At 56.7% G+C, this 23,075-nt stretch overlaps 6 protein-coding genes across 6 annotated transcripts; 3 read left to right on the forward strand and 3 right to left on the reverse strand.

Moving 5' to 3' along the window:
- Positions 1-1,192: 1,192 nt before the first annotated feature.
- On the forward strand, positions 1,193-3,484 carry E0L32_002178 (uncharacterized protein; the record flags this gene model as incomplete). The annotated part of the gene is made up of 1 exon (XM_031136339.1): positions 1,193-3,484. The coding sequence occupies one exon, from the start codon at positions 1,193-1,195 to the stop codon at positions 3,482-3,484; it is 2,292 nt and encodes a 763-aa protein (XP_030989286.1).
- Positions 3,485-3,745: 261 nt separating this feature from the next.
- On the reverse strand, positions 3,746-4,318 carry E0L32_002179 (uncharacterized protein; the record flags this gene model as incomplete). The annotated part of the gene is made up of 1 exon (XM_031136340.1): positions 3,746-4,318. One exon carries the CDS (start codon positions 4,316-4,318, stop codon positions 3,746-3,748), a length of 573 nt encoding a protein of 190 aa, XP_030989287.1.
- A 1,231-nt stretch (positions 4,319-5,549) lies between these two features.
- Positions 5,550-7,275, forward strand: E0L32_002180 (uncharacterized protein; the record flags this gene model as incomplete). Its single annotated transcript, XM_031136341.1, has 5 exons — positions 5,550-6,111; positions 6,183-6,434; positions 6,490-6,607; positions 6,665-6,769; positions 6,831-7,275. 5 exons carry the CDS (start codon positions 5,550-5,552, stop codon positions 7,273-7,275), a joined length of 1,482 nt encoding a protein of 493 aa, XP_030989288.1.
- An 898-nt stretch (positions 7,276-8,173) lies between these two features.
- On the forward strand, positions 8,174-12,062 carry E0L32_002181 (uncharacterized protein; the record flags this gene model as incomplete). The annotated part of the gene is made up of 3 exons (XM_031136343.1): positions 8,174-8,906; positions 9,019-9,834; positions 10,246-12,062. 3 exons carry the CDS (start codon positions 8,174-8,176, stop codon positions 12,060-12,062), a joined length of 3,366 nt encoding a protein of 1,121 aa, XP_030989289.1.
- Positions 12,063-12,260: 198 nt separating this feature from the next.
- Positions 12,261-14,141, reverse strand: E0L32_002182 (uncharacterized protein; the record flags this gene model as incomplete). The annotated part of the gene is made up of 4 exons (XM_031136344.1): positions 12,261-12,881; positions 12,946-12,997; positions 13,057-13,898; positions 14,007-14,141. 4 exons carry the CDS (start codon positions 14,139-14,141, stop codon positions 12,261-12,263), a joined length of 1,650 nt encoding a protein of 549 aa, XP_030989290.1.
- Positions 14,142-16,059: 1,918 nt separating this feature from the next.
- On the reverse strand, positions 16,060-19,371 carry E0L32_002183 (uncharacterized protein; the record flags this gene model as incomplete). Its single annotated transcript, XM_031136345.1, has 1 exon — positions 16,060-19,371. One exon carries the CDS (start codon positions 19,369-19,371, stop codon positions 16,060-16,062), a length of 3,312 nt encoding a protein of 1,103 aa, XP_030989291.1.
- Between the last annotated feature and the right edge of the window lie 3,704 nt (positions 19,372-23,075).

Raw genomic sequence — 23,075 nt, forward strand, 5'->3', positions numbered from 1 at the left:
TGGGCAGCAACATCTTTGGGCGGCAAAGGAACGTGCCTGTCACGTGACGGGTCTTGGCCTTTGAGGCCCATGCGAGATCTCGAGATCCAGAAGTCCAGGGATGATATTACGGCACGTTAACAGACTTGGACTTGTGTTGATGATTTGAATCGAATTTGGAATTCTGGATCAGATTACCTTCGAGCGTGCATATGAGAGCGACTGATTGCCCGTTCTGGTTGGATCGACTTACCCATATCGTCTGCAGGAAGAAACCATGTTGAGGCTTTATGAAGCTGTCAGTTAGTCCTCAGATTCAAAAGAAGCAAAACATCTCGACTCGAGCGGAAGGATTGAGAAAAACTAACGTTGAAATGCTGCACCTAGTGGTCCGGCTGAAACAATGATCTTGAAAACGTTGGGCTCCGGTTTTGACGGGCTCCTAGGCCGATATCATTTCCATGGGACAATAAAATCATGCTACTAGCTACATTCAAGCAGCAGATTTCCCCATCATTATTTTTGTTGGAACCTGTTTTTGCTATTCCGACTACTCAAATCTGAGTGCAAGTTCAAAGTCAGGGATGTGTTTCTTTCCGCGCCTCCCATTCTTTTAAGCGTGGGCCTGTTTTCCTCTTAGTCCCATCTCGGTCGGCCCAAACTTGCCAATGACACATCCTGGAAAAGAACATTATTATTTGAATGCTGGAGCAGAGACACATCCCGATGGTGCGGTGTGCTGAGCGTGGCTTGCAGGGGTAGGGCCAATGCCAAGCTGGGTAATTGCTTAAACTTGCTCAAATCCACTCTCGCCAACATCCCATCATAGCATAAGAAACGGGGAAAACAGTTGTGGAGGGCACAACGACTGACCAGGACTCGCTTGTGACTGGGTCGCAACGCCGACCAAGGCGCCACTGCTTGCTTCTGACACTTCGTTTCTCAGAGGGGTGGATCGGACCGTGCCAATACAAGACAAATGATATCCCTAATGGTAATCAGCTCAACCGAAAGCCAATCGGAAGGGATGTAGATGCAAGTCTGCTTCCAAAAGCGCAGCCCACAGAGCAAGATTGGTGACCCTGGATCCTTGCCATGGCCTTTCAATTCTGTCTGGGGCCTATAAGACCAGTGCCTATCCGCGTGCGTCTCGACGGTCTGCAAATCCGGTCTCACCATTGAGTGCTGACAGATCAGTACCCTCGCCGTCAACATGAGAAGGCAAGCTTTGTCTGTTGCCCTCCAGGTATCGGGCCTATTCCTGCAGACGACAGAGGCCACAGAGACTAAAAGTCGTTCTGGGCACGGCTTGATCGGCTATGGCATCTCCATGTACCCTCCGCCCTGCGCCTTCGCGTGCAAGGATGCCGTGAGTGCGCCGCTGAACTGCACCGCCGACACGGCTATGGACATGAGCGGCCACGGCGGCATGTCCATGAAGCTTAAAAGCAGACACCACGGTGAACATGATGAGCTTGAGTTTCCCTCTGGAGATGGCTGGAAAGTTGTCAAAACAGCACCTGCCGCCTGCAAGGCGATCAACGACTTCTGGCTCCAGACCGTGGCACACTGTGTCCGCACTCGATGCCCCGACAGCTCGATCAGCCAGCTGGAGAAGTTCTGGGAAACCGAAGCACTAGGACATCTTGTCGAGCAACCAGTGCCCAAGATGTCGTACTCGCAAGCTCTAGCCTCCATCGCCGTTGAGCCTTCCCGAGCGATGAACAAGAGCGTTCTTCTCGACTACGTCGGCGCCGTCTCCGACAAGGACTGGACGCCCATCTACAACGCCGACGTCAACTTCGAGGAGCACGAGGCAGGACACTCAATGTTCGGGCTCATCGTCCTGCTCGCGACCGCCGTGCTCCCAATCGCCATGTCCCTCCTGCGATTCCTCCCCTGGCCGACGGCGCTGGTCTCCCGTTTCCACGCCTACTTGATCGACCCTCCGCTCTTCGGGCCCCACCACTCGACACCCGTCTTCTTCGGCCTGGGCATCATGCCCACACGCGGCCAGGCGCTCTTCATAGTCTACATCTGGGCCGTCAACATAGCCTGCTCCGCCGCCGGGTACCACCCCATCTGGCCGCACAGCTGGTACGCGAGCACCTACGTCGAGGTGACGACCTACGTCAGCAACCGCGTCGGCATCCTGAGCTTCGCCAACCTGCCCGTCACTATCCTCTTCTCGGGCCGCAACAACCCGCTGCTGTGGGTCACCGACTGGTCGCACTCGACCTTCCTGCTCGTGCACCGCTGGGTCGCCTTCATCTGCATGGCGCAGGCCGTCATCCACAGCATCGCGTACCTCTACCTCTACCTCGAGCCCGACCGCGACCACACCGCCGAGAGCCAGAAGCCGTACTGGTACTGGGGCATCATCGGCACCCTCGGCCTGTCGCTCATGGTCCCCTTGTCGCTGCAGCCGATCCGGGCGAGGATGTACGAGGCCTTCCTCGCGAGCCACATCGTGCTGGCGATCCTGGCCCTCATAGGCTGCTTCCTGCACATCTTCTACCGGTACGAGTGGCAGTGGGGGTACGAGAACTGGGTGTACACGGCGGCGGGCGTCTGGATCTTCGACCGCCTCGTCCGGCTCGCGAGGACCGCGCGCAACGGCGCCAGGCGGGCCTTCGTCACGCCCATCGACAACGAGTACCTGCGCGTCGACATCCCCGGCGTCGTGGCGACGGGCCATGCGTACCTGCACTTCCCCGGCGTCAGCCGCTGGAAGTTCTGGGAGAACCACCCCTTCTCCGTGGCTGGGGTGTCGCTGGGCATGGACGTGGAGTCCGGGTCCACCGCGCCCAAGACAATGTCCGACGACGCGGCTGACGAGGAGAAGAAGACGCACCAAGTTGCCGAAGCTCCAGCTCCACAGAGCTCCCGCGGGTCGTCGAGCTCCGTGGCCCCTCCGGCCTCTTCGGCTAGGCTACGTCCAATTGGGTCGACCTTTTTCATCCGCAAGAGCGAGGGAATCACGGATCTACTAAGCCGATCTGCATCGGGTTCAAAGGGCGTTTCCGTGCTGGTCGAGTCGTCCTACGGACCTGGGGCGACGGTCTTGCAGGAGGACCCCGTGATGCCGACACCCGAGTTCCCCAATGTATTGTGTATCGCCGGAGGCGTGGGCATAGCCGCCATCCTGCCGATCCTTGACACGGCGACGACTGGACTGGGTCGCGGTAGCGGAAGCATCAAGCTCTACTGGGGAGTACGGACGATGCCTCTCGTGCATGCTGTCGAAGACATGCTCCGCCTTGGGGATCTAGGCGACCAGGGCGTGACGGACCGATGCTGGGGTGCCGTGCCCGTGAAGCTGTCGGTAGGAGAGAGACTGGATTTGAAGGCCGTTATCGAGTCGGAGGTGGCGTCCAACACTGGCGGCACAACGGTCGTGGTCTGTGGGCCCGCGGGCATGGCGGATGAAGTTCGCTGCATTGTGTCTGCAGTTTCTCGGCACGGTCCGGTGACGAGGCTGGTCGTTCACAGTTTCATGTGGTAAATAAGCAGAATGTAGCAGAGAGCAACAAAATGAGCCCAGAGTGTTTGATTGTTTCATGAAGCAGATGAGATGGCCATTTCTTTGATCCGATGCCTAGCATGGACACCCCCCCTCCCCCCCCAGCAGTTAACCTTTTGATCTATTTGGAAATAAGGGTGCTACATGATGTTTTGGGGGAAATTAAGATCAGTCACTCTTAATCATGCAAACCCGGGATTGAATGCCATCACGATCATGCGGTCTTTGTCTCCCATTCTCCTTTCACAGCCTGCACTCTGCCGCCTTGACCCTCGCCATCGTCTCCTCGGTCGAGATGACCTCGCCGTACGCATACTCAAAGACGGCCAGCCCCCGCTTGTGCTGCGTCTCGTTGGCGGTGCCGCACGCGTCGGCGACCATCCACGTCTCCCAGCCCCGGTTGAAGCTACCCCTGCCCGTCGTGTCGCAGCAGCAGTCGGTCATGACGCCGCACACGACCACACGCTCCACGCCTTCCTCCTTCAGGATCTTCTCGAGGTCGGTGCCCAGGAAGGCATCGTACGTGTTCTTGGGGATGACGGGGAAGCGGCCCTGCTTGAAGAGGGCGTCGATCTCGGGCAGCAGCTCCCAGGCCTTGCTGCCGTAGTGGACCGAGTTGTCGATGCCCCACTTGCGGACGAGCTGGCTCTTGGAGTCGGCGACCAGCTCCTCCTTCTTGTGGCCGTGCTGGGTGAAGATGACGGGGAGGTCGAGGGAGCGGAAGTGCTTGATGAGTGTGACGACGTTGGGGAGCGAATCGACGACCATGGGGCCGAAGAAGTTTTGCATGTCTACTACCAGCAGCGCGGTCTTCATTGTGTGGTGTGATGTGTGTCTGGTGTCTTGAGATGTGGTTATTGTAGGCGCTGTTAATATCGGATCTACTCCAATGTAAGGCTCGGTTCGGACTGATCATCAAAACCGTAGACAAGAGGAAGCAGTACATGTACTTGTAGTGGTGTGCTTTTATTTAGTGAGGGGTGACATCACGGAAGACACAGACCCCACAGCCCGGATCCCGTTCGGCAACATCCATCATTGATGATCTGCCCCTGATCTGACGACATCTTTCGAGAAGCGGCATCCAACTCCAAGCGATAAGCGAGGAGTTTGGTAATTGTGAGTATGGCAAGATTGGCCATGTATCATCTCTGCCAGTCCGAGGTGAGTCCCTAATCCATGCCGTCAAATTATCTCCCCATGAAGCATCCGGCCCCAACATCCCGGATCAGACAGTCCGGATAGTTGTCAATAGCCTGCATTCCTCAATTAGTACTGCACTCTCCACCTCTGACAGGCCGGATAGAAATCAGATCAGCGGCTCTCAGGTACGATGGTTCCGCGGCGCTTGTGCATGCGGCCACTCCCCGTATCCGGCTGGGCACCAATCCCAACGTCTAGATAAAACTAGGTAGGAGCTGCAGCAAAGTCGAGAAATTTGCTCATGGCTGTACCTCCAACCTTGATACCCGACTTTCTCAACCCGACTTGAAGGTTGTTCTTTCTTCCTCATGGGCTAACATCGCTGCCGGAGACTCAATGCGCAAGGCCTTGTCGCCAATCCTCTTGCCTCGAGCACGCCCAGCACCGCTCACAAATCGTGCTCAATCCAGACACAACACCTGGCAGGCACGAGACGCTAGCTCTAGGAAGAGTTACGAAGGAATGCCGTGCTAAATCAAGCATGCAGCTAATCTTGCTAGCTCAGCCCAACACAACATTAAGCTTCCCGACCCCGGATCTGCAGGCCGCGTTATGCTTTCCGGCGACTCGTGCTCTGTGCTCCAGACCAGTCGCATTTTGCCCTAAATGAATCGAAGTGCAGCCGCAATATGAAGTACCGCATGCCGCATTCCAGTCCTCGCAGTGCGGGAGGAATAAGTGGCTGTCAAGATTATACCTAGTCCAAAACAATCGAGTCAGGTCGCTCGAAGAAGATATAGGGGAAGGGAAAAGGCGGTAGTATTTAAATACATACTAGCCAAGCACAGCCTGGATGGTCTCACTCCCCGCCTTCATCCACTCTCGCTACTGCACCGTCGGCACCATGATCCTCTCCGTCTCCGTGCTCGCCGTCATGATCGGCGTCGTGGCCGGCTACAGCCCGAACCGCCTCTGGAGCACCAACCGCTACCCCTACAACGTCCCCTACGACCAGTCCTTCCAGGAGGGCTACTCGCTCCTCAAGCACACCGGCAGCTACGGCCCTTACTCGAACCGCGCATCCTACGGCATCGGGCGTGACCCGCCCGCCGGCTGCGCGGTCGACCAGGTCATGATGCTCCGGCGCCACGGCGAGCGCTTCCCGCAGGCCTCGGCTGGCAAGGCTATGATGGACGTGGTGCAGCAGATGTACAAGAACAAGACGGGCGGCGGCGCGTGGACCGACGACCTCGAATTCCTGAACCGCTGGCAGTTCTTCGTGCCGGAGCAGGGCTACTTTGAGCTAGAGTCGTTTATGGGCCCTTACGCCGGCTTGCTCGAGTCGTACCGCCACGGCGCCGAGTACCGCACGCGGTACGGGCATCTATGGGATCAGTCGCCGGGGAAGAGGGTGCCGATCTTCGTGGCCGACATGGAGAGGGTAACGCAGACGGCGAGGAAGTTTGGTGAGTTCCTTTTTCAATCTTACTTGTGCATGTCTGGATAGTGACGAGGTGCTGATAGACAGTGCCTTCAGGGGAGGGCTTCTTTGCATGGAACTACACCACCTCGGCCGCCATCAACATCATCTCGGAGAGCGGCAAGATGGGCGCCAACAGCCTCACGCCGCGCTGCCAGAGCAACTCCACGGGGAACAGCGTTTGTGCAAACTTGACCAACTACCACCCCCAGTTCGATATCGCGGCCGCGAGGCTGAATGGCATGAGCCCAGGTCTCAAGCTGAGCTGGATCGACATTTTCGCTCTGATGGGTAAGCCATCCTACCTCAGTGCGTGTGTGTGTGAACCGAGGAGTCTTGGCTAAACATGGACCGCTTGAACTAGAAATGTCTGCCTTTGAGCTCAACGTGCGCGGTTACTCGGACTGGGCCAATGTGTTCACTCTCGATGAGTGGGTGGCCTTTGGCTATCAAAATGACTTGGACTTCTACTACTGCAATGGGTCAGTTTTCTCCCTACCCTATCTACAAAGTCAATCATCTACTGACCTCCTCTGCAGTCCTGGCAACGCGGATAACAAGGCCGTCGGTGGTGTGTACATCAATGCGACCCTGACGCTCATGAACCAAGGCCCCGAAAAAGCAGGCACCCTCTTCTTCAGCTTGTATGTTCAGAACACGGTTCACTTCCTCGCACTCTATTATATGCTCCATACTAACAAACAGCCACAAAAGCTCCCATGACACAAATATCACTCCTGTGCTCGCCGCCCTCGGCATCCCCTACGTGGAAAAAGACCTGCCAACGGACCGCATCGCCTTCCCCAACCCCTACACCATCAGCGACATAATGCCCATGGGCGGCCACCTCACCATCGAGCGCCTGGCCTGCAACGCCACCGCCGCCGCCCCCAAAGACACCTACGTGCGCCTCGTGCTCAACGAGGCCGTCGTGCCCTTCGGCGCCTGCCAGGACGGGCCAGGTTACAGCTGCTCGCTGGGCAACTACACCAGGCTCGTGCAGGCCATGCTTCTGGACTACGTCAGCACCTGCAACGTCCCCGCGAGCCAGCCGCAGTACCTCAAGTTCTTTTGGGAGTACAGCAACAGCACCGACTGGAACTACCAGAGGGGGGAGTACATCCCATGGCAGGGGTCGAGTGATGTGTGATCTTGCGGTGTAACGTTTCCTGGTGTTTATACAAACGGCGTTTAATGGTAGCAGGAGAGGGGCATACTCAGGGAGAAACAGGAACCAGATCAGCAGCAACTCCTATATTACTTGTGCATTCCAAAAATAGGGTCAAGTAGTAAAGATCGAAGTTGGCAGTAACTACATCACCATGCTGGGTAACACAACTCAGTCAACTAGAAGAATTTACGGCGAAAGAGCAGCAGGCGTAGACAACGCTCCATCAATGTACCAAGACTGCCTTCGTCGGCCTCGCGGATAGAGGTACCAACTTCACCGTAGTTTTATCAGGGCATTCTTTGGAGAAGGGCAATCGTATGCACCTGAGTGCATTTGCTTTGTGACAAGACGCCTGGATTACCAGGCCTTAAGCTCGAACTAGAACCAAGTCAGTCAATCAAAGGCAATCTAAGAGTCAATCGGCCAAGCGTCCTGTGTCCATTCGTCAAAAGTTGTCGGAGCGACTCTTTGCAGTCAATGGGTCAATTGCGCAGTTGACGAATCATAATTCAGCCATCAAAAAGTTCACCCGAAATGGAGGGCCGAACCCACCTCTAGCGCCAATAGCGATGAAGAGATGCAGAGTTCATACATGCTTCCAACCCTACTTAGTGTGGAGGCGGAGAGTTGAGAACCCTTTGATGCGGTTCACCCGAGAATGGTAAGCCAGAACCTCAGTAAGTGGTGAAACGCCGCCAGGGAGAAAGAGGGGAAAGGGAAGACCTCGAAAGAACGATAACTTTAAGAGAACCGGTGCAGACACATACTTGACCACCGTTGACACTGACCGCTAGTCGCATTCTCCAACGGTGGCAGATATCATCCAGCTTTGCCAACAGACCATATACTGATACCTTGAACGACTTCGGCAGAAAAAATGACTCTCTCCGTTGCCCCTTCAAAGAAGTGGTGGAAGGATGCCGTGGTTTACCAGATCTACCCTGCGAGCTTTCTGGACTCCGATGGAGATGGCTTGGGTGACCTCCAGGGAATCATATCCAAGTTGGACTACATACAATCACTCGGCGTCAGTGCTATATGGCTGTCTCCTATCTACAAAAGCCCGCAGAATGATATGGGCTACGACGTGGCAGACTACCGGAATATTCATCAGCCCTACGGCTCCATGGAGGACATGGATCTGCTCATTCACCAATGCCACGAAAGGCAAATCAAGGTGCTTTTGGACCTCGTTGTTAACCACACCAGCAACGAGCATCCTTGGTTTCTTGAGTCTCGGAGCAGCCGAACGGCTACCAAGCGCGACTGGTACATTTGGCGCGACCCCAAGTATGGACTCGACGGGTCTCGTAAGCCGCCAAACAATTGGGCGTCCATCTTCGGTGGCAGTGCTTGGACCTGGGACGAGATGACGGGCCAGTACTATCTCTCGCTTTTCTTGCCTTCCCAGCCCCACCTGAACTGGGAGAATGAAAGCATGCGACAGGCGACACATGCCGACATGATCTTCTGGCTCGACAAGGGTGTCGACGGTTTCAGGATTGATTCTATGAATCTCATGTCCAAGCACTCGGACCTCCCGGACGCGCCGATTGTCAATCCCAACTCGGACTTCCAGCCTGGCGATAAGTACTTCGCGAGCGGACCCCGTATGCACGAGTACATCAGAGAGATGCGCGCACGACTGCATGACTGTCGGCGAGCTCGGCTTCACAAAGGACGAGCAGAGCGTCGCGGAATACGTCGCCCACGACCGAAAAGAGCTCAACATGGTCTTTACGGGCGACATTGTCGACATGGATTTCGGACCCGGCGGCAAGTACGAGCGCAATGACTTCCAGGTGTCTCGACTCCGCGCCATCACCAGCAAGTGGCAGAACGCCATGCCCAAATTTGGGGGCTGGAATGCCGTCTATCTCGACAACCACGACTCGGGCCGCTCGCTGTCGCGGTATGCCTCGGACCTGCCGCAGCATCGTGTCAACGCTGCCAAGATGCTGGCGACGTACATGGGAACATTGAGTGGTACCCTGTTTCTGCTCCAGGGACAGGAAATAGGCATGACCAACATCCCGGACACGTGGGGAGTTGAGGACTACATTGACGTCGAGGGAAGCAACTACTACAACAGCGTCCTTGAAAGACGAGGGGAAGGTGCGGACATGACCGATTTGTTGAGGGAGATGAGACTGAAGGCTCGAGACAACGGCCGCCTCCCAATGCAGTGGAACAGCAACAAGAATGCAGGTTTCACAGAGGGAGGCAAGCCCTGGATGAGGGTCAATGATGACTACAAGGAGTGGAATGTGGAAAAACAGGTAGGAGACAAAAACAGCGTTTTGGAATACTGGAGAGAGGTTCTGGCCTTGCGAAAGAGCGAGAGTGAGGTGTTCACATACGGTCACTACGAGGAGTTGGATGTGGCGAGGACCGGGGAGAATGTCTTTGCCTACACAATGACGAGCTTCGATGAGCAGAAGAAGGCTCTAGTCTTGCTGAACTTCTCCGATATGGACCAAAGGTTCGATACATGTGGATTTGAGGGATGGAGCACATTGCTTGGAAGGAAGACAGAAGGTGAGGCAGACAGTACTGGCATCTATCTGACCCCTTATGAGGGCATGGTCCTCTGCAATTGGCGTTGATAAAATGGACTTGGTATTGGCACTACATTATCCACTTGATTCAAGAAGTTCATGCACTACTGTGCCAATGCTCATATCCGCCATCAAACGTTTTCTCTTGGGCCACGCCTTTTTAAACTATCCCTAGTAACGAAATTCTACATGGTTTTCATCGAACACTCCTAGGTCGTAGAATGCATCAACGGAGACGTCGGTGGAGGGGTAGATGCGAGAGGTCATGGCAAATATGTTGTTGACAGGGCTTAGTAGTTCGAACGCGTGTCGAGGGCCGCAGTGTGGTGTGGGGGATGCATGTGTGCATCAGGGTGTGTGCTAGTGTCCCCCCATACATCCCCTCCATCAGTCGGAGTCGGAGTTGGAAGATCCATCAATGGCTATGGTTGTTACGAGGTGCGTCCCCCACAACAACAACCTTCTCTCGATCGCTGGATATTGGCACGACATTGGGACGACAGGGATAACCGCCACACCAAGAGTATGACCTCTAGATGCAGGGCCAAAACCGTTAAAGTGAAGCAAGCCTGCGATAGCTGTCGTCTGCGTAAGATCCGTTGTGATGGCGCCTGGCCCTGCGCCAACTGCGCAGCCGCGGCCCTGTCATGCACCTTTCTCGCTGTACACAAGAAAACAGGCCCCAAGGGTGGCCGTCGGCGGCCACGCTCGTTTGCATCGCCTGTGTCAGATTCCGTGCGAGCTGGACCGTCGAATCTCCATCACATAGGCAGCTCTTTGCCAGGTTTCTCGTCGATCCTTGCAAGCGTTTCTGTGCACAACGGTATCGAAACGCCAGCCCCCGTCGGTACCTTTTCCCTCGATCCTGTCCTCGACGATGTCTTTGCTAAGGGCGAGTGTGGCTTCCAGCCGTCTCCGGCACTGACTACTGAAGTGGTATCGCTATGTTTGGATGCCTTCTTCGAGCATAAATCTCCGATTACACCCATACTGGATCAGAAGCAAATGAAGGATGCCCTTCTGTCCTACACAACAACACCCGAGCTGTACAGCCTGCTCGCAGCGTGTTGCTCCGTCATGGTCTTGTCGCCCGGGCTACTTGGGCAAACGTCACCGCATTTGTCTCAGCCATTTCATACTTTGTCTACGCCCTTGCCATCACCTATATTATCACCAACAGGAGCCAGCAACAGCCCTGTAGCAATGCCTCCACCACGTCTCCTCATCTCAGAGGTCATCCGCGCTCGGTCTTTCTCCGGATATATTGAGAAGCCATCGTTAAACAGCGTGCAGACATCCTTCTTTCTATTCTCCGCCTATTTCTGCCTGGGCGAGGACAATTCGGCGTGGTTCTACCTCCGAGAAGCCATCACGTTGCTTCAACTCTTGCGGTTTCACGAAGAAAGCACCTACGCTGTACTTTATGCCACCAATCCTCTGACAGCCACCTACGCTCGCCGCACTTTCTGGGTCCTGTTCGTCACGGAGAGGGCATACGCCCTCCAGCGAAACAGGGTACTCACGCTACAAGCGAGCATCGACCTACCATCGGCCAAGTCGGACAGGGATGCGCTGATCCTCATGGGGTTTGTCAACCTCATATCCCTGTTCCGCGACTTTGACGACGAGTTTGTCAACCTGTGGAACCAGCCATTCGGCACCTCGCCCTCGGAGAAGCCGCTGGTCAAGCTGCAGAACAGGCTGGCGTACGCGCTGCCGACCGTGTCCGGGTGTACCAAGGGCCAGCTGGCCGACCTCTTGGTGTCGCGCGAGTGGCTCAAGACCATTGTGTGGCAGCTGTGCGTCTCCAGGGCCATGCTCTCGAGCTCGAGCAGCGAGGAGAGCATGTCCTTCCGGTACCCCGTCGCCATCGCCCGCGACATCGTGCTCGTCTCGCGCCTCTTGCCCCCAGAGGCCTTCGCGGCCAACGGCATGGGCATCCTCGAGAAGATCACCGACATCGGGTGCTCGCTCTCCGACGTCTTGTCGCTGGAGCCGGGCTTCGCGGGCCCGTCGACGCTCGAGATCGGGCCGCGGGATTCCTTGGCCGAGCTCGTGCGCATTGTCAGCTCTTTTGGCAGCGGATACAAGAAGCTGCAGATCCTGGCGAGCAAAGCGGCCGGTTGCCTACGGACGAGTATTGAGAGGCCCTTAAACGATGTGGCTGACGAAATCGATGAGACTGGGCAAATCTACGGATGCGAATGAAAGCGAGGGTTCCCATGACCTAATATGGACTTTTCGGCTACGAATAATATTCATACCGAACATTAATGCTCTGTCTTAGCGAGCGACCATCCAGTAATAAGTCCAAATCCGGGGTTCAACTCGGTAAATCTTGTCAAACATGGTTGCCATCAAAACAAGCAAGGCTATCTAGCAAGACACGGGGTATTGATATCGCTTTCAGGCGATCTTCCTCACCGTCATCATGCCACCTCCCCTTGGCTTGGGCTCCATAGCCAGCTCCTGGAAAATCACATCGCCATAGATCATATCCAGGCGCGTGTGCGTCAGCCTAGGCTGCGCGTTGGGCTTGAGCCCCGCGCACTCAAAGTCGTAATCCCGAACCGTCGCCATGAGGATGATCTTTATCTCATTGAGTGCCAGGTTCTGGCCCAAGCACGCCCGCGCGCCCTTGCCGAAGGTACGGAAGTAGGCCCGCGGCGCCTCGTTCTCGCCGATCCAGCGCTCCGGCCGGAACTCTTCCGGGTCCGGGAAGTACTTGGAGTTCCACTGCACACCGTGCGCATTGCTCGAGAGAACAAGTCCGTTGTCGATAGGGTAGTTGCCACCCTTGTACGAGATGGTCATGCCGGCCTCGGCCTGGCGGACGCCAAAGCCGGCAGGGAACAGCCGAAGGGTCTCTTTGATCGCGCCTTCGGTGTAGGGCAGGTTCTGCAACTTCTCCGGGTACTCAACGACGTGCTCCATGGCGGCGAGGGAGTCTGGCCCGAAGACGTCGATGAGCTCTTGGCGGATCTTCTGGACGACCTCGGGGTGCTTTGAGAGGAGCATATATAGGAACTGGAGACGGGTTTTAAGGCAAGAAGTCACGCAAAAGCGGGAGCATGAGTCCAGGAGGACTTACTGTTAGCGTGTCGGTCGTGGTTCCGTGTCCACCGAGAAGAAGGCCCTTGATCCTGTTTGGTGTCAGCGGTTATCGCAACAAATGTTTCCAGTGCTTGCACAGTGCACTTACTGCGTAAGTAATAGCTCCTCGTCCGCCTTGGAGATCTTGGCATTCCTCGTCCGTCCCTTCTCTGGGCTCTGCTCGACGTGCTCGCGCAGCATGAGGTCCAGGATACTGTACGGGTTTCTCCTCGACGGCACCATCTCCTCGTTGATCAGCAACTTAAAGCGCTCGTAGACATGGCTAAGCAGCTTCGGGTCTAGCCGGCCGACCACCTCCCTCTTGCGCCACCACACCCGCACCATGTTGAAGGGATTGAGCCTGGTAAAGATGTCCAGCTGGCCCTCAGCGAGCTTGATGAGCTCCCGAATATCCAAGAGCTCCTGGCCAGAGGCAGTCTGCGCGTGAAGGGGAAAAGCAAAGACAATCCTCGAGATGACGTCAAAGACGAGCCGGGCCGACGTCTCCTCGAAAGAGAAGACCTCGCCAGTGGCGGCCTTGCGGTCGAGGATGTCGCGGAAGATCATGCACTCGTCGACCATCATGCCCGTCAGGTGGCGGATGTGCGACCAGGAGAAGGCAGGCAGCATGGCGTTGTGCAGGCGCTTCCAGACGGCGCCGTTGGCGGCGGCGATGACGTTGTCGCCGACCATGGGCTTGAGCAGGTCGTTGGCGAGCCTGTGCTGGGGCAGGGGCTTGGTGACCTGGATCTGGTCCATGAGCTCCGGGTCGTGCAGGACGAGGCTGCCCTCGGCAAAGGGCCATAGGTCCATGTAGAACATGCCCTCGAGGCCGTGCTTTTTGGCGATCTCGGTGTACATCTGCTGCGGGTGCATGTTGGGCGGCAGCAGGGCCGCCACCTCGCCCATGATCTTGAGGTGGCCCCAGAGCCAGCTGTGCGGGGGTCCGGGCTATGGTGATGGTGAGAGGGAAGGTTAGCTGTGTGTGCGGAAGCGAGTTGAGGACCTTGACAGTAGTGGCATCGCGTGTGTAAGAGCGCGCAGCTCGTGGTGACATACCAGGTTACGATAGAAGCGTCGCTGCTGGTATCCCCGCCAGAAGAACCTGGCGACAAATGCCACGACGATTGTCCATGTCAGCACTGCGATAGGATACTGGAGGACAGCGTCCGCCAGTGACTTGACGCCTGTCATCTCAAGCTGCTAGTGCCGATGATGCCGGTAATGTTGTTGGGGAGGGTAGCAGAAGCTCGATTCTCGCAAGGTTCTGGCATGCGTCTGCATTAACTAGCCTGCCTTCGCTCGATCACTTCATGGACTGCGTAACACGGCGATGTCCAACGTCAAAGGGCAGCAGGTCGGTTATGAGATGACGAGTCGCACTCCTGGGCATCTCACCCTCGCCATGGTCCCGCCATACTAGCGGATGGACGCAGTGCCAGACAAAATGCATGGCCAATCGCCGCCGCTAAATTGGTCATGGCCCTACTAGCAGGATTTGCTTTTGAAAAGGAGGTGAAATACCCTACAACAAGGTTAGTGCTGACTCTGCTGGAATCAACGATCCTCCTGGACGAGACGCTGGATTATCAAGCCGGGCTAAGAACAAGCGAAGGATTTGTCCGTTCGGACTTAAATATGGGTCTCATAACAGCAAAGTAAGAAATGGAATAAGCTGTGGCATCAAATCATGCTTCAAGGGCACTCCGTGTTAGCCCCTATCACCCGCACGGGCTTGCGCTTGTCGCTTCAATGTTGCCAATCCGGTCCTCGCAACCGCATACCAGCCTTCCAAGGTGAGAGCAGTGGGTCACCCGATTCCTCTTTAAGAAGTTGAGGCTCTGTGTCTCGTTTAAGATCCCCCTTGATAATGACCGTCGAGATTCGCTGCATGCTGTTGACTAATGTTGTCCATCTGGAACGTAGACTGCAGGCAAACACCCACTCAATAAGTGTTATGATAAGAGGCAAATCGCTAGAGTATCCTTCGTAAACAAAGGCATGTTGAAGACCCTGCAAACGAGGTCTCTCGATCGAATAGATCCATCTATGAACTTCCCCCATACTGTTCGGCAGATCCTGGCCATCCTGGTCACAGATGGGCGAAGTAAAAGGCATTTAAGCGAATCGAAACTTTTGCAGATGAGTACCGTACGAGAGTCTAAGATTGATGACCACAGAACTCAGTCCACCAAGAGAATGTAAAATTTGAGTCGAGCACCACAGAAGAGTCGTATGAGAAGTCTTATCACGCGTATAATCAAGTCTTGTTACCCCCCTCCATACTTGACCAAGAGATTAACTATCCAACGCAAGCATTACTTCTCTGCCTTGTGGGCTACGCAGTGTCTCCCATGACAGTACTCGGTCTGAAAGGCCTTGTGCCAGGGAAGTGGTTGGTCTACCATGACAACAGCTCTGTCCTCATGGCCAGGAACTACAAGAGTGTCTCTGGAACGCAGCTATTGTGTTCGTTATATCTGTTCTACTGTGTCTAATTTAGAGTGTTGAACTCGGTTTGTAATTACCGGACAGGCTGACCTCGCAACTAGGTTCATATTGAGTAGACAAAACAATCAATGGTATGGCCGTACAACACAGAGTTTTATCAGACATGTCCACTCGTCCTTGAGGCTCTTCGTACCACAAACTAGTGATCCTTCCCAGTCACTCCCTTACGACTCACTACTGCCCTTCCACCCTCTCCTCAAACTCCACCACCAAACTCAACCATGCACAACAGCCTTCAACGCATCTGCCAAACAAACCACCAAATATGACACACCAAATAAAACCACAAAAGTAATGCAATGCAAAAGTATGTTCTGTAATAAGCAAATAAAAAAAGAGAGGGATCCTTCAGATTCCCCCCCCCTTCGGCCGTATCTTCATATCAAAGTAGTATGTATCATGTAACCTTTTTTCCTTCCCCTCCTTTCTTTCCTTCCTTTCCCTCCACCATGCAACACTCTCATCCTCTCTAGTCACTCAGTCACTCCTTCTCCCCACTAACTCTCCATCTTCAAATCATTGTCTCCCCATATCCCACACTCCCTCCAACTCCTCGGTGGCTCTCCCACTTGTCCCACCCCTCAAAGGCAGACTCCTCAGTCTACGCACCCCCGGCAATCCCCAACCCAACCCTCTGTCCCTGTCCCTGTCCCGGTCCTTGCCCTCCCTGCCCCGACACACTCCCGCCACCACCACCACTCGGCCCTCCCATGCCCATGCCCATGCCCCCAAGACCAGGCGTCCCCGGCGTCGCCGTGCCGCCGGTCCCCGTCCCTGTCCTCTCCCTCATCCTCCTCCCCTCCATCAGGCCCCGGAGCCCCCTCTTCTGCAGGCCGATGACGCTGCTGAGCTCCCCGCTCCAGACCTCGCGGCTCGCCCGCTCGCTCCCGTCCGTCACCTCGCTCGAGCTCCACTCGCTGCCACTCACGCTCGTCGTGGCCGACAGCTCGTCGCTCGGCGGCCGACCGCCCGGCTGGCCCGGCACGGCCGTGTTGATGCGCAGGTTGCCCATGCGCGCCGCCGCCCCGTTCGGCCCGCCCGCCTCGCCGTTGACGCCGCCGTCGTACGGGCTCAGCGCGTCCAGACCGACGGGGACGAAAAAGTTGGGGTTCAGCGAGCCGTCGATGCCCCTACCTCCGCCAGCCGCCATGGCCGTGGCGTTAAACACGGCCGCTGCGTTACGGTTGTCCAAGAAGGTATGCAGGCGCTCCACCACCGCCTCGAGAAGCCCGTCGATCCGGTAAGGTCGCGCAATCTGCAGCAGGCTGCAGAGAACCTGCGGCGTGCAAAGATTCGAGGTGGGTGGTGGCAGCGACGAAGTGTACAGGTAGTGCAGCAGCGCCTGTACGGTTATGTACATGTGAGGCAAGTACAAGCAGCGCGGCCGGCTATTGGGCGGCAGCGTGCGAGGTGTCGGCGCCGTGTTGACGGTGGCCGGGTCAACTGGTGGACTGAGGGCGCCTCCGCCGAGGGAGCCGCCAGACACACTCGTCCCAGCCGTGCTGGGTGCCTTGCCACCAGCGCTCGAACCGGCGGAGCTGGGCACAGTCGAGCCCATGGAGCGGTCACTCTCCATAGTGTTGCGGCTCGACGGCGTGATGGTGATGATCGAGTTGCGCATGTTGGCGCCTGGAGCAGACCGCAGCGTTGTAGCATCGGACCCATCCTGTGTCGCCGTCCCCTCGCGCAACAACTGCACAAAGTACGGTCCCCACCTCCGAGCCACGATACGGCTGTTGATGGGGATGCGCTCGCCATAGAGGCACAGTATGTCCATATCCGCCAGCTCCCTCATGCCCATGACCTTCTCGCCCAGCTCCTCCGACGCGCGCGAATGGTACCGCCCACCCGCGGTGCTGCCGGCCTTTCTCGCAAGACTCAGGCCGGGACTCGTGTAGGGGCTGCTGGCGCTTACAAACCCGGACATGGGGCTCGTCTTTCGCGGGTTGTCGTAGAAACCAAACGCCTCGAGCTCGACCATACATACGTTGGAAAAGTTGATGCGGCGGTGATTGTAGTCGTCGACCAGACTGCGCTTGCGATTGCCCAGCACGACAAAGGTATTGCGGCGATTCCACAAGACACCCCTATTCCAACTGCCCTGGCTGAACACCACCCCACCTGCGTCGATACGCGACCACGACAGGTTGCGCAGGTCCAGCGCCCACAGCGCGTACTCTTGCTTGGAAGACGTGAGGTAGGTGCCGCTAACGACGAAAAAGGTGTCGATGATGCCGCCGTTGGGAAATCGCAGACCGGGGGGCGTGTGCGAGCCCGACATGGGCTTTTCTGATAACGTGCCGTCGTTGGAGCGGATCTGCAGCTCCAGCTTGACGTCTAAAAAGTTGTAATTTGAGTATATAAGCATGGACGAGCCGGGCTCCCTAGCCTCCTGGCTGATACCGCCGCTCTGGGCAGCCCCGGCATTGGGCGCCGACTTGCCGATGCGAGCCGTGACAGAAGGAGGCAGCGGCGCGACCACACTACGGTACGCACCGCAGCTCTTGCCGAGCGGCTGTGTCGACGTCCATTTCAAGCTGCGCAGGTTGAAGACGCTGATCTGCTCAATGTAGTGGTTGTTGCCGTCCTGACCTCCGACCACTATCATCTCCGCGCCGCCCGTGCCGTCAATGTTGACGCCTATCCTGCCTTCGTTGAGTCCCGTCGACGGGTTGTTCTGCAGTGCTGAAAGAGGTGCCTTGTGCGAGGAGAAAGTGGCCGCGGACGGCAGGATGCAGGCGCAGTGGGCGTAGCGGCCCTGGGGAGTATCGTGGGTAGGGATGTATGTCCAACGTTTCGTGGGAGCATCGTATATGTGGATGTCGGACATGACGGCAATCTCGCCCTGGGGCTCCTGCTGAGGCGAGTTGTTGCTCTGCGTCGGCAGCGGGGACATGCCGCCGTAGCATACGAGCTTGGTGTCGCCGAGGGCGCAGACAGAGTGAAAGTAGCGTGGCGGCGGGATATCTCCGGTCGCAGCCACCTTGGTCCAATGCCTCCGTATCAGATCCAGCTCGTACAGGTCCGACGTCAGCGACGCGGGCCTACTTCTCGATAGTATTCTGCCTCCAAACACGTATAGCTTATCGCCCAAGATCGTCGTCGTAGCTCCAACGAGCGGATGCGGCTCTCGCCCTGTTGTCCGGTGAACATTACACATCAGCCCCGAGAGGTGCGCTGAAGAACCCGTTGTCGTCGAGGTACCAACAGCAGGGCCAGGCGTCCTAGACTGTGGTATTTGTGGAGACGGACTCGCTGACAGAGGTCCGTTGCTCCGTGGAGTGAGGTTGTCCCGCCCATCATCTATCGTCTCTTGCCGCGTCAGGCTCGCCAGGCTGCTCTGGCTGCTGCTCATGCTCAGACCCGCACCGTAGCCGCCGTACCCTTGGCCCTGGTCGATCGAGGAGCTCGAGTCCATGGTGCCCAACCGGCTGTCCATCTCCGACTCCGAGTCGACAATGGCACTCAGGCTTGTCACGGCTTGGGGTTGCCTGCCTACCGGAGTGAGAGGACTGTTGGGCGAACCGGGCGGTGGAGGCTCAGGCAAGGGTTTCTCGAGACTGTTCTGCAGGCTCAGACTGCGGGCATGGCTACCGAGGGGAGTCGCGGATCGGGAGGAGGGCAGAGGCGCAGAGTTGGCGGCCTTCTCGACGGTGGAGGGGAAGACTCGGAGGGCGAGCTGGGAGGGTTGCCTTGCCAGCTGCGAGGGCTGTCGCGTGATCCTGGCAAGGTCTTCGCGGGCGGGGGTTATCTTCTTGATACCGCGGTAGACACCGGAGAGGAGGTCGGAGGATTTGGAGGGCTGAGGTGGCGGTGGCGGTGGACGATCGTCGGGCTCGGAGTCCGAGAATCGGGAGGCGTCTCGGCCGCCCTCGGAGCCTGCATGGTTTGAGGTCAGTCCATAGCCCGACATGGTGGCGCCTCATGCAGGTGGTAGTGCTCTCTCGGCAAAGACAAAGGAAGCCACATGCGCGGTCTAGGTCGTGCTGGGCGCGGGTGTATGCATCGAGCTGATCGCCAAGCAGCAGGAGAAAGGGTATGAAAAGGGTTTGCCAGGCGGGTAAAGATGGATGTGGAAAGAAGATATTTTGGGGTCAACGATGTGCAGTAAGCATCAGAGAAGCAGCGGACGCCAGAGCCAAGTAGGTCACCATGTGTCAAGGTTCCTAGCGGCAGGCGGGCTGCAGGTCCCTGTCGGTAGTAGCAACGGGCAAAGTTGAGATCGCCGGGGAGCGGATGTCGACAAGGGACGAGGCGAAGGGTGTCCAGGCTCCGGACTGCGGCTACTGGGGAGTGGGTCGGCGGAGTGTGGGCTTGCTGCCTGGTGGGAGGGAAGAAGGAGAGGAAGAGGCAGTGAACGGGTCTGTCCGTGGCTAGCAGCGGCGGGTGATGCGCGTCGCGGTGAGGCGGTGATGGAGTGGAGGAGACGGCGTGGATCGCGAGGCGAGGCCAAGCTGGGACCCGGTCAAGTCCGGAGACAGGGTAGACCAGACCGAGAAGGGCTTGTCGAGCCGACTACCAAGTACCAAGCAGACGGGATGGGAAGGGGAGAGGGATGCAGCAGCCACAGACCGGGAGGCAGGAGGCGCGATGAGAAGGGGAGGAGGAGGAATCAGGCCATGGGACATGTGGTGAGTGGACGGTGAGATCGATGATGATGGCGATGTGGGCTGGTGTGTCAAACCGGGTCCTCCTACCCTAAACCCTGCCTGGCTCTCTCGCTTGATGACGACGGGGACGGGCACGATGGACGGTAGAAGAGGCAGAGAAGGTGATGAAGAAGCCCTGGGATGGGGCAGCAGTTGGAGACCAAGATACGTACCTGGTGTGTCGTGGCTGGCCTTGCTGGCCGTGTCAAGCTACCTAGTTCTCCGGAGCAGAAAAAAGTGGTGCAAAACGTGGAATCAGCGTTGCAGCGATTAATTTCGCAAGCGGACTTGTCAGGATGATCGTGCGGACCTGGCGCCGTTGTCGATGTGGGCGAGCAAGCGCAGTACTTGCTCCGTAGTCTGGGCTGGTCTGGTCTGGTCTGCCGGCAGGGCAAGGAGGTAAGGAGGGGGGGTGAGGAGAAGAGGAGACGAGACAGCAGCACAAAGACAAGAGAGCGCCGGTCTGGCTGGCTCGCAAGAAGAGAGAGATGAGGTCTGTTCGTCTGGATGCGGGAGACGGGAGGTGGATTGACCAGGTTTGAGGCAGGGGGTGTGGGATCGGGCACTGTACGCACAGACGCTTGCTTCTACCGCGCGCGGTGATGCTTGGTGCTGCTATTGCTGTCTCTGTGTCTTGTCTGACGCTGATGGGGGCGTGAGATGGACGCCGATGCTGATGCTACGATGGCTGCTGGCCTGGTGGACAGAGTACCTAGGTAGGTAAAATAGGTAGTCTAGATAGGGAGAGTGTGTGCATGCGCGACAAAAGACAGGTAAGGTAGGTACAGATGCGAGCCAAGATGCCGCTATGTCGGTATCACGGAATGGGAAACGAGGCAGTCCCTGTAACGAGGGTTCGCGGGTCCAGTAGGTAGGCGTGCCACTGTGCGTGCGTGTGTGCGTGCGTCTGTCGCAGAACAAAGGAGGGTCCGTCCGTTCTGGTTTGTTTCTTTGTGCGTAGGTCTGGTGTTTCGAGATGTCTGAAATGCGAGGTCGCACGTTGAAGCGCTGGTGCGGGCTCGGCCCAATGCACCAATGCGGAAAGGCTGGTCCTGGGCCCTTTCCCCTTTCTCCTTTCTCGTCTTTCTCGTTAGCAAGGGGGGGGGGGGATTAGTGGGAGAGGTGGGCGTTTACTCCTTATTTTTGTAATTTTTTAGTGGGGGTTAGAGCGGGGAAGACAGCCCTGGAGCTTCACAGTGAGTGCTGTGGGCTGCAATGTCGAATCATTTGGTTTGGCGGGACCCAATCTGGTGAGAGTGCGTGAGTGCCGATCACTTGAAACAAATCCATCCCGACTGACTGACTGACTGACTGACTGGCTGTTACAGAGTAGGAAGAACACAAAATAAGAGAGGAGCTTTGACTCGGAGGTGCCCCATGCTCCCAGAGGCACGACAGGCACCACGACATGGCATCTGCGAGGCAAGGCCAGGCGAGTGCTGGACAGAGTTGCTGTGCCTCAACGTCTTCCTGTCTCGAGCCGCCCGGCTGGTACCATGTTGGACGCCTTCATTTCCTGTGGCCGGATTGGGAACGCTGAAGCAGGACCTGCAGCCCAATTGAGCAATCAGAAACAGGCTCGGCTGGGACAAAAGCGGCATGGTTGAGGTACCTATCTGCAGGAGAGAGAGTGCGTGTGTATAAAGGTCACCACAAGCCGCAATGCATGCTGCCCTGCCCTGCCTGCCTTGCCGCATCGCACGCCTTCTGCACGGTCGAGTCCAAGGTGAAACCACGTGCATGCGGAGCAGCTGCTTGTACATCTGGAAGTACTCACAGAGGGATCAGTCAATACATTGGCGCACTCTGTCTGATTGTGCAGCGTAGAACACCCTTCGAGATTCTACGAGTATTTCCTCCCATCCACTTCCTACTCATCAAGCTCTTCTTATCAGATGTCAAAGCGCCGATTAGACAGATCATTACCATCCTGCCCGACCGAGGCGCAAGACCCATTACCCCTACCTGGGTACCTGGCACAGGATTGATAATTCCCCAAATGAACGCCAATCTGAACTGCGGTCCTTTCATCCTCTTCCGCTTCGGACTCGGGGCCCGGGAAGGATAAGATAAAATCCAGCGCCATCTCATCTCGCCTACCAACTCGCCTACGTACAAGACTGTTGTAGACAGAGGACGGACAGAGAACGACGCTGGACTGAACCCCTTTGGCGCCGTTTCAGGTCTGGCCTTTCTGGGATTGTAGAAGAAATCCGTCGCCCGCTAGAAGGCCCCTAAAAGAGGGGCCCCCGCTAGGCGACGGCAACTAGGCCAACTCGTTCCGCTCCCGCTACAGGCAGCCCTGAAAGGTACCATCGCTGGGGCTCATCATTTGGCTTCAGGGGGACTTTTAGGGGACGCGGGTAACGGCGGGCAAAGAAAACTCGCCCGGATAGTTGCGTCATTTAAGAGGCAAGGTACTTTTACCACAAGAACTTGCTTACCGAACACTGGAAAGGAAGGAAGAAAGAAAAAAAAGAAAGCAAAGGGATGACTTGCGGAAAGGTGATGAAACATTAACTATAGCATTCTATGGCAAACATGTTTCTGGCAAGACACAATACCTAACTACCCAGCTACTACTCGTCGAGGGATAAAAACGGCCTGCCATTCTGCAGCGGGAACCCCTGAAGGCCCCTGGCCCGGCAAGCTGGTTGCTGGGATCGCCTCGTGTCGCTCCCTCTCTCCCCTCTCCCCTGTCTCCTGTCCTGTAGCGTATCCTTACGATGTACAGTTTCTTGAGATGCTTTACAGCCATTTGGGGTTCGTAAAACAAGCCAGTCGGGTTCGCTCGCTTGGCGCTGAGCCGGCCAGTGCTCAAGGAACAAACTCCAATCTCGGGGAGGATACAGATCAACTGACACATGACCCGGTGGGTCGCCTGCCACACCAGGTGGGTATTTAGGTGACCTGACACACCAGGTGGGCCTAAATTTCAACCAATTAAATTCTATACCTTTAAATTTAT

Source organism: Thyridium curvatum (assembly GCF_004353045.1).
Source record: "Thyridium curvatum strain D216 chromosome Unknown NODE_8_length_716436_cov_74.480370, whole genome shotgun sequence".
Lineage (NCBI taxonomy): Eukaryota > Fungi > Ascomycota > Sordariomycetes > Thyridiales > Thyridiaceae > Thyridium > Thyridium curvatum.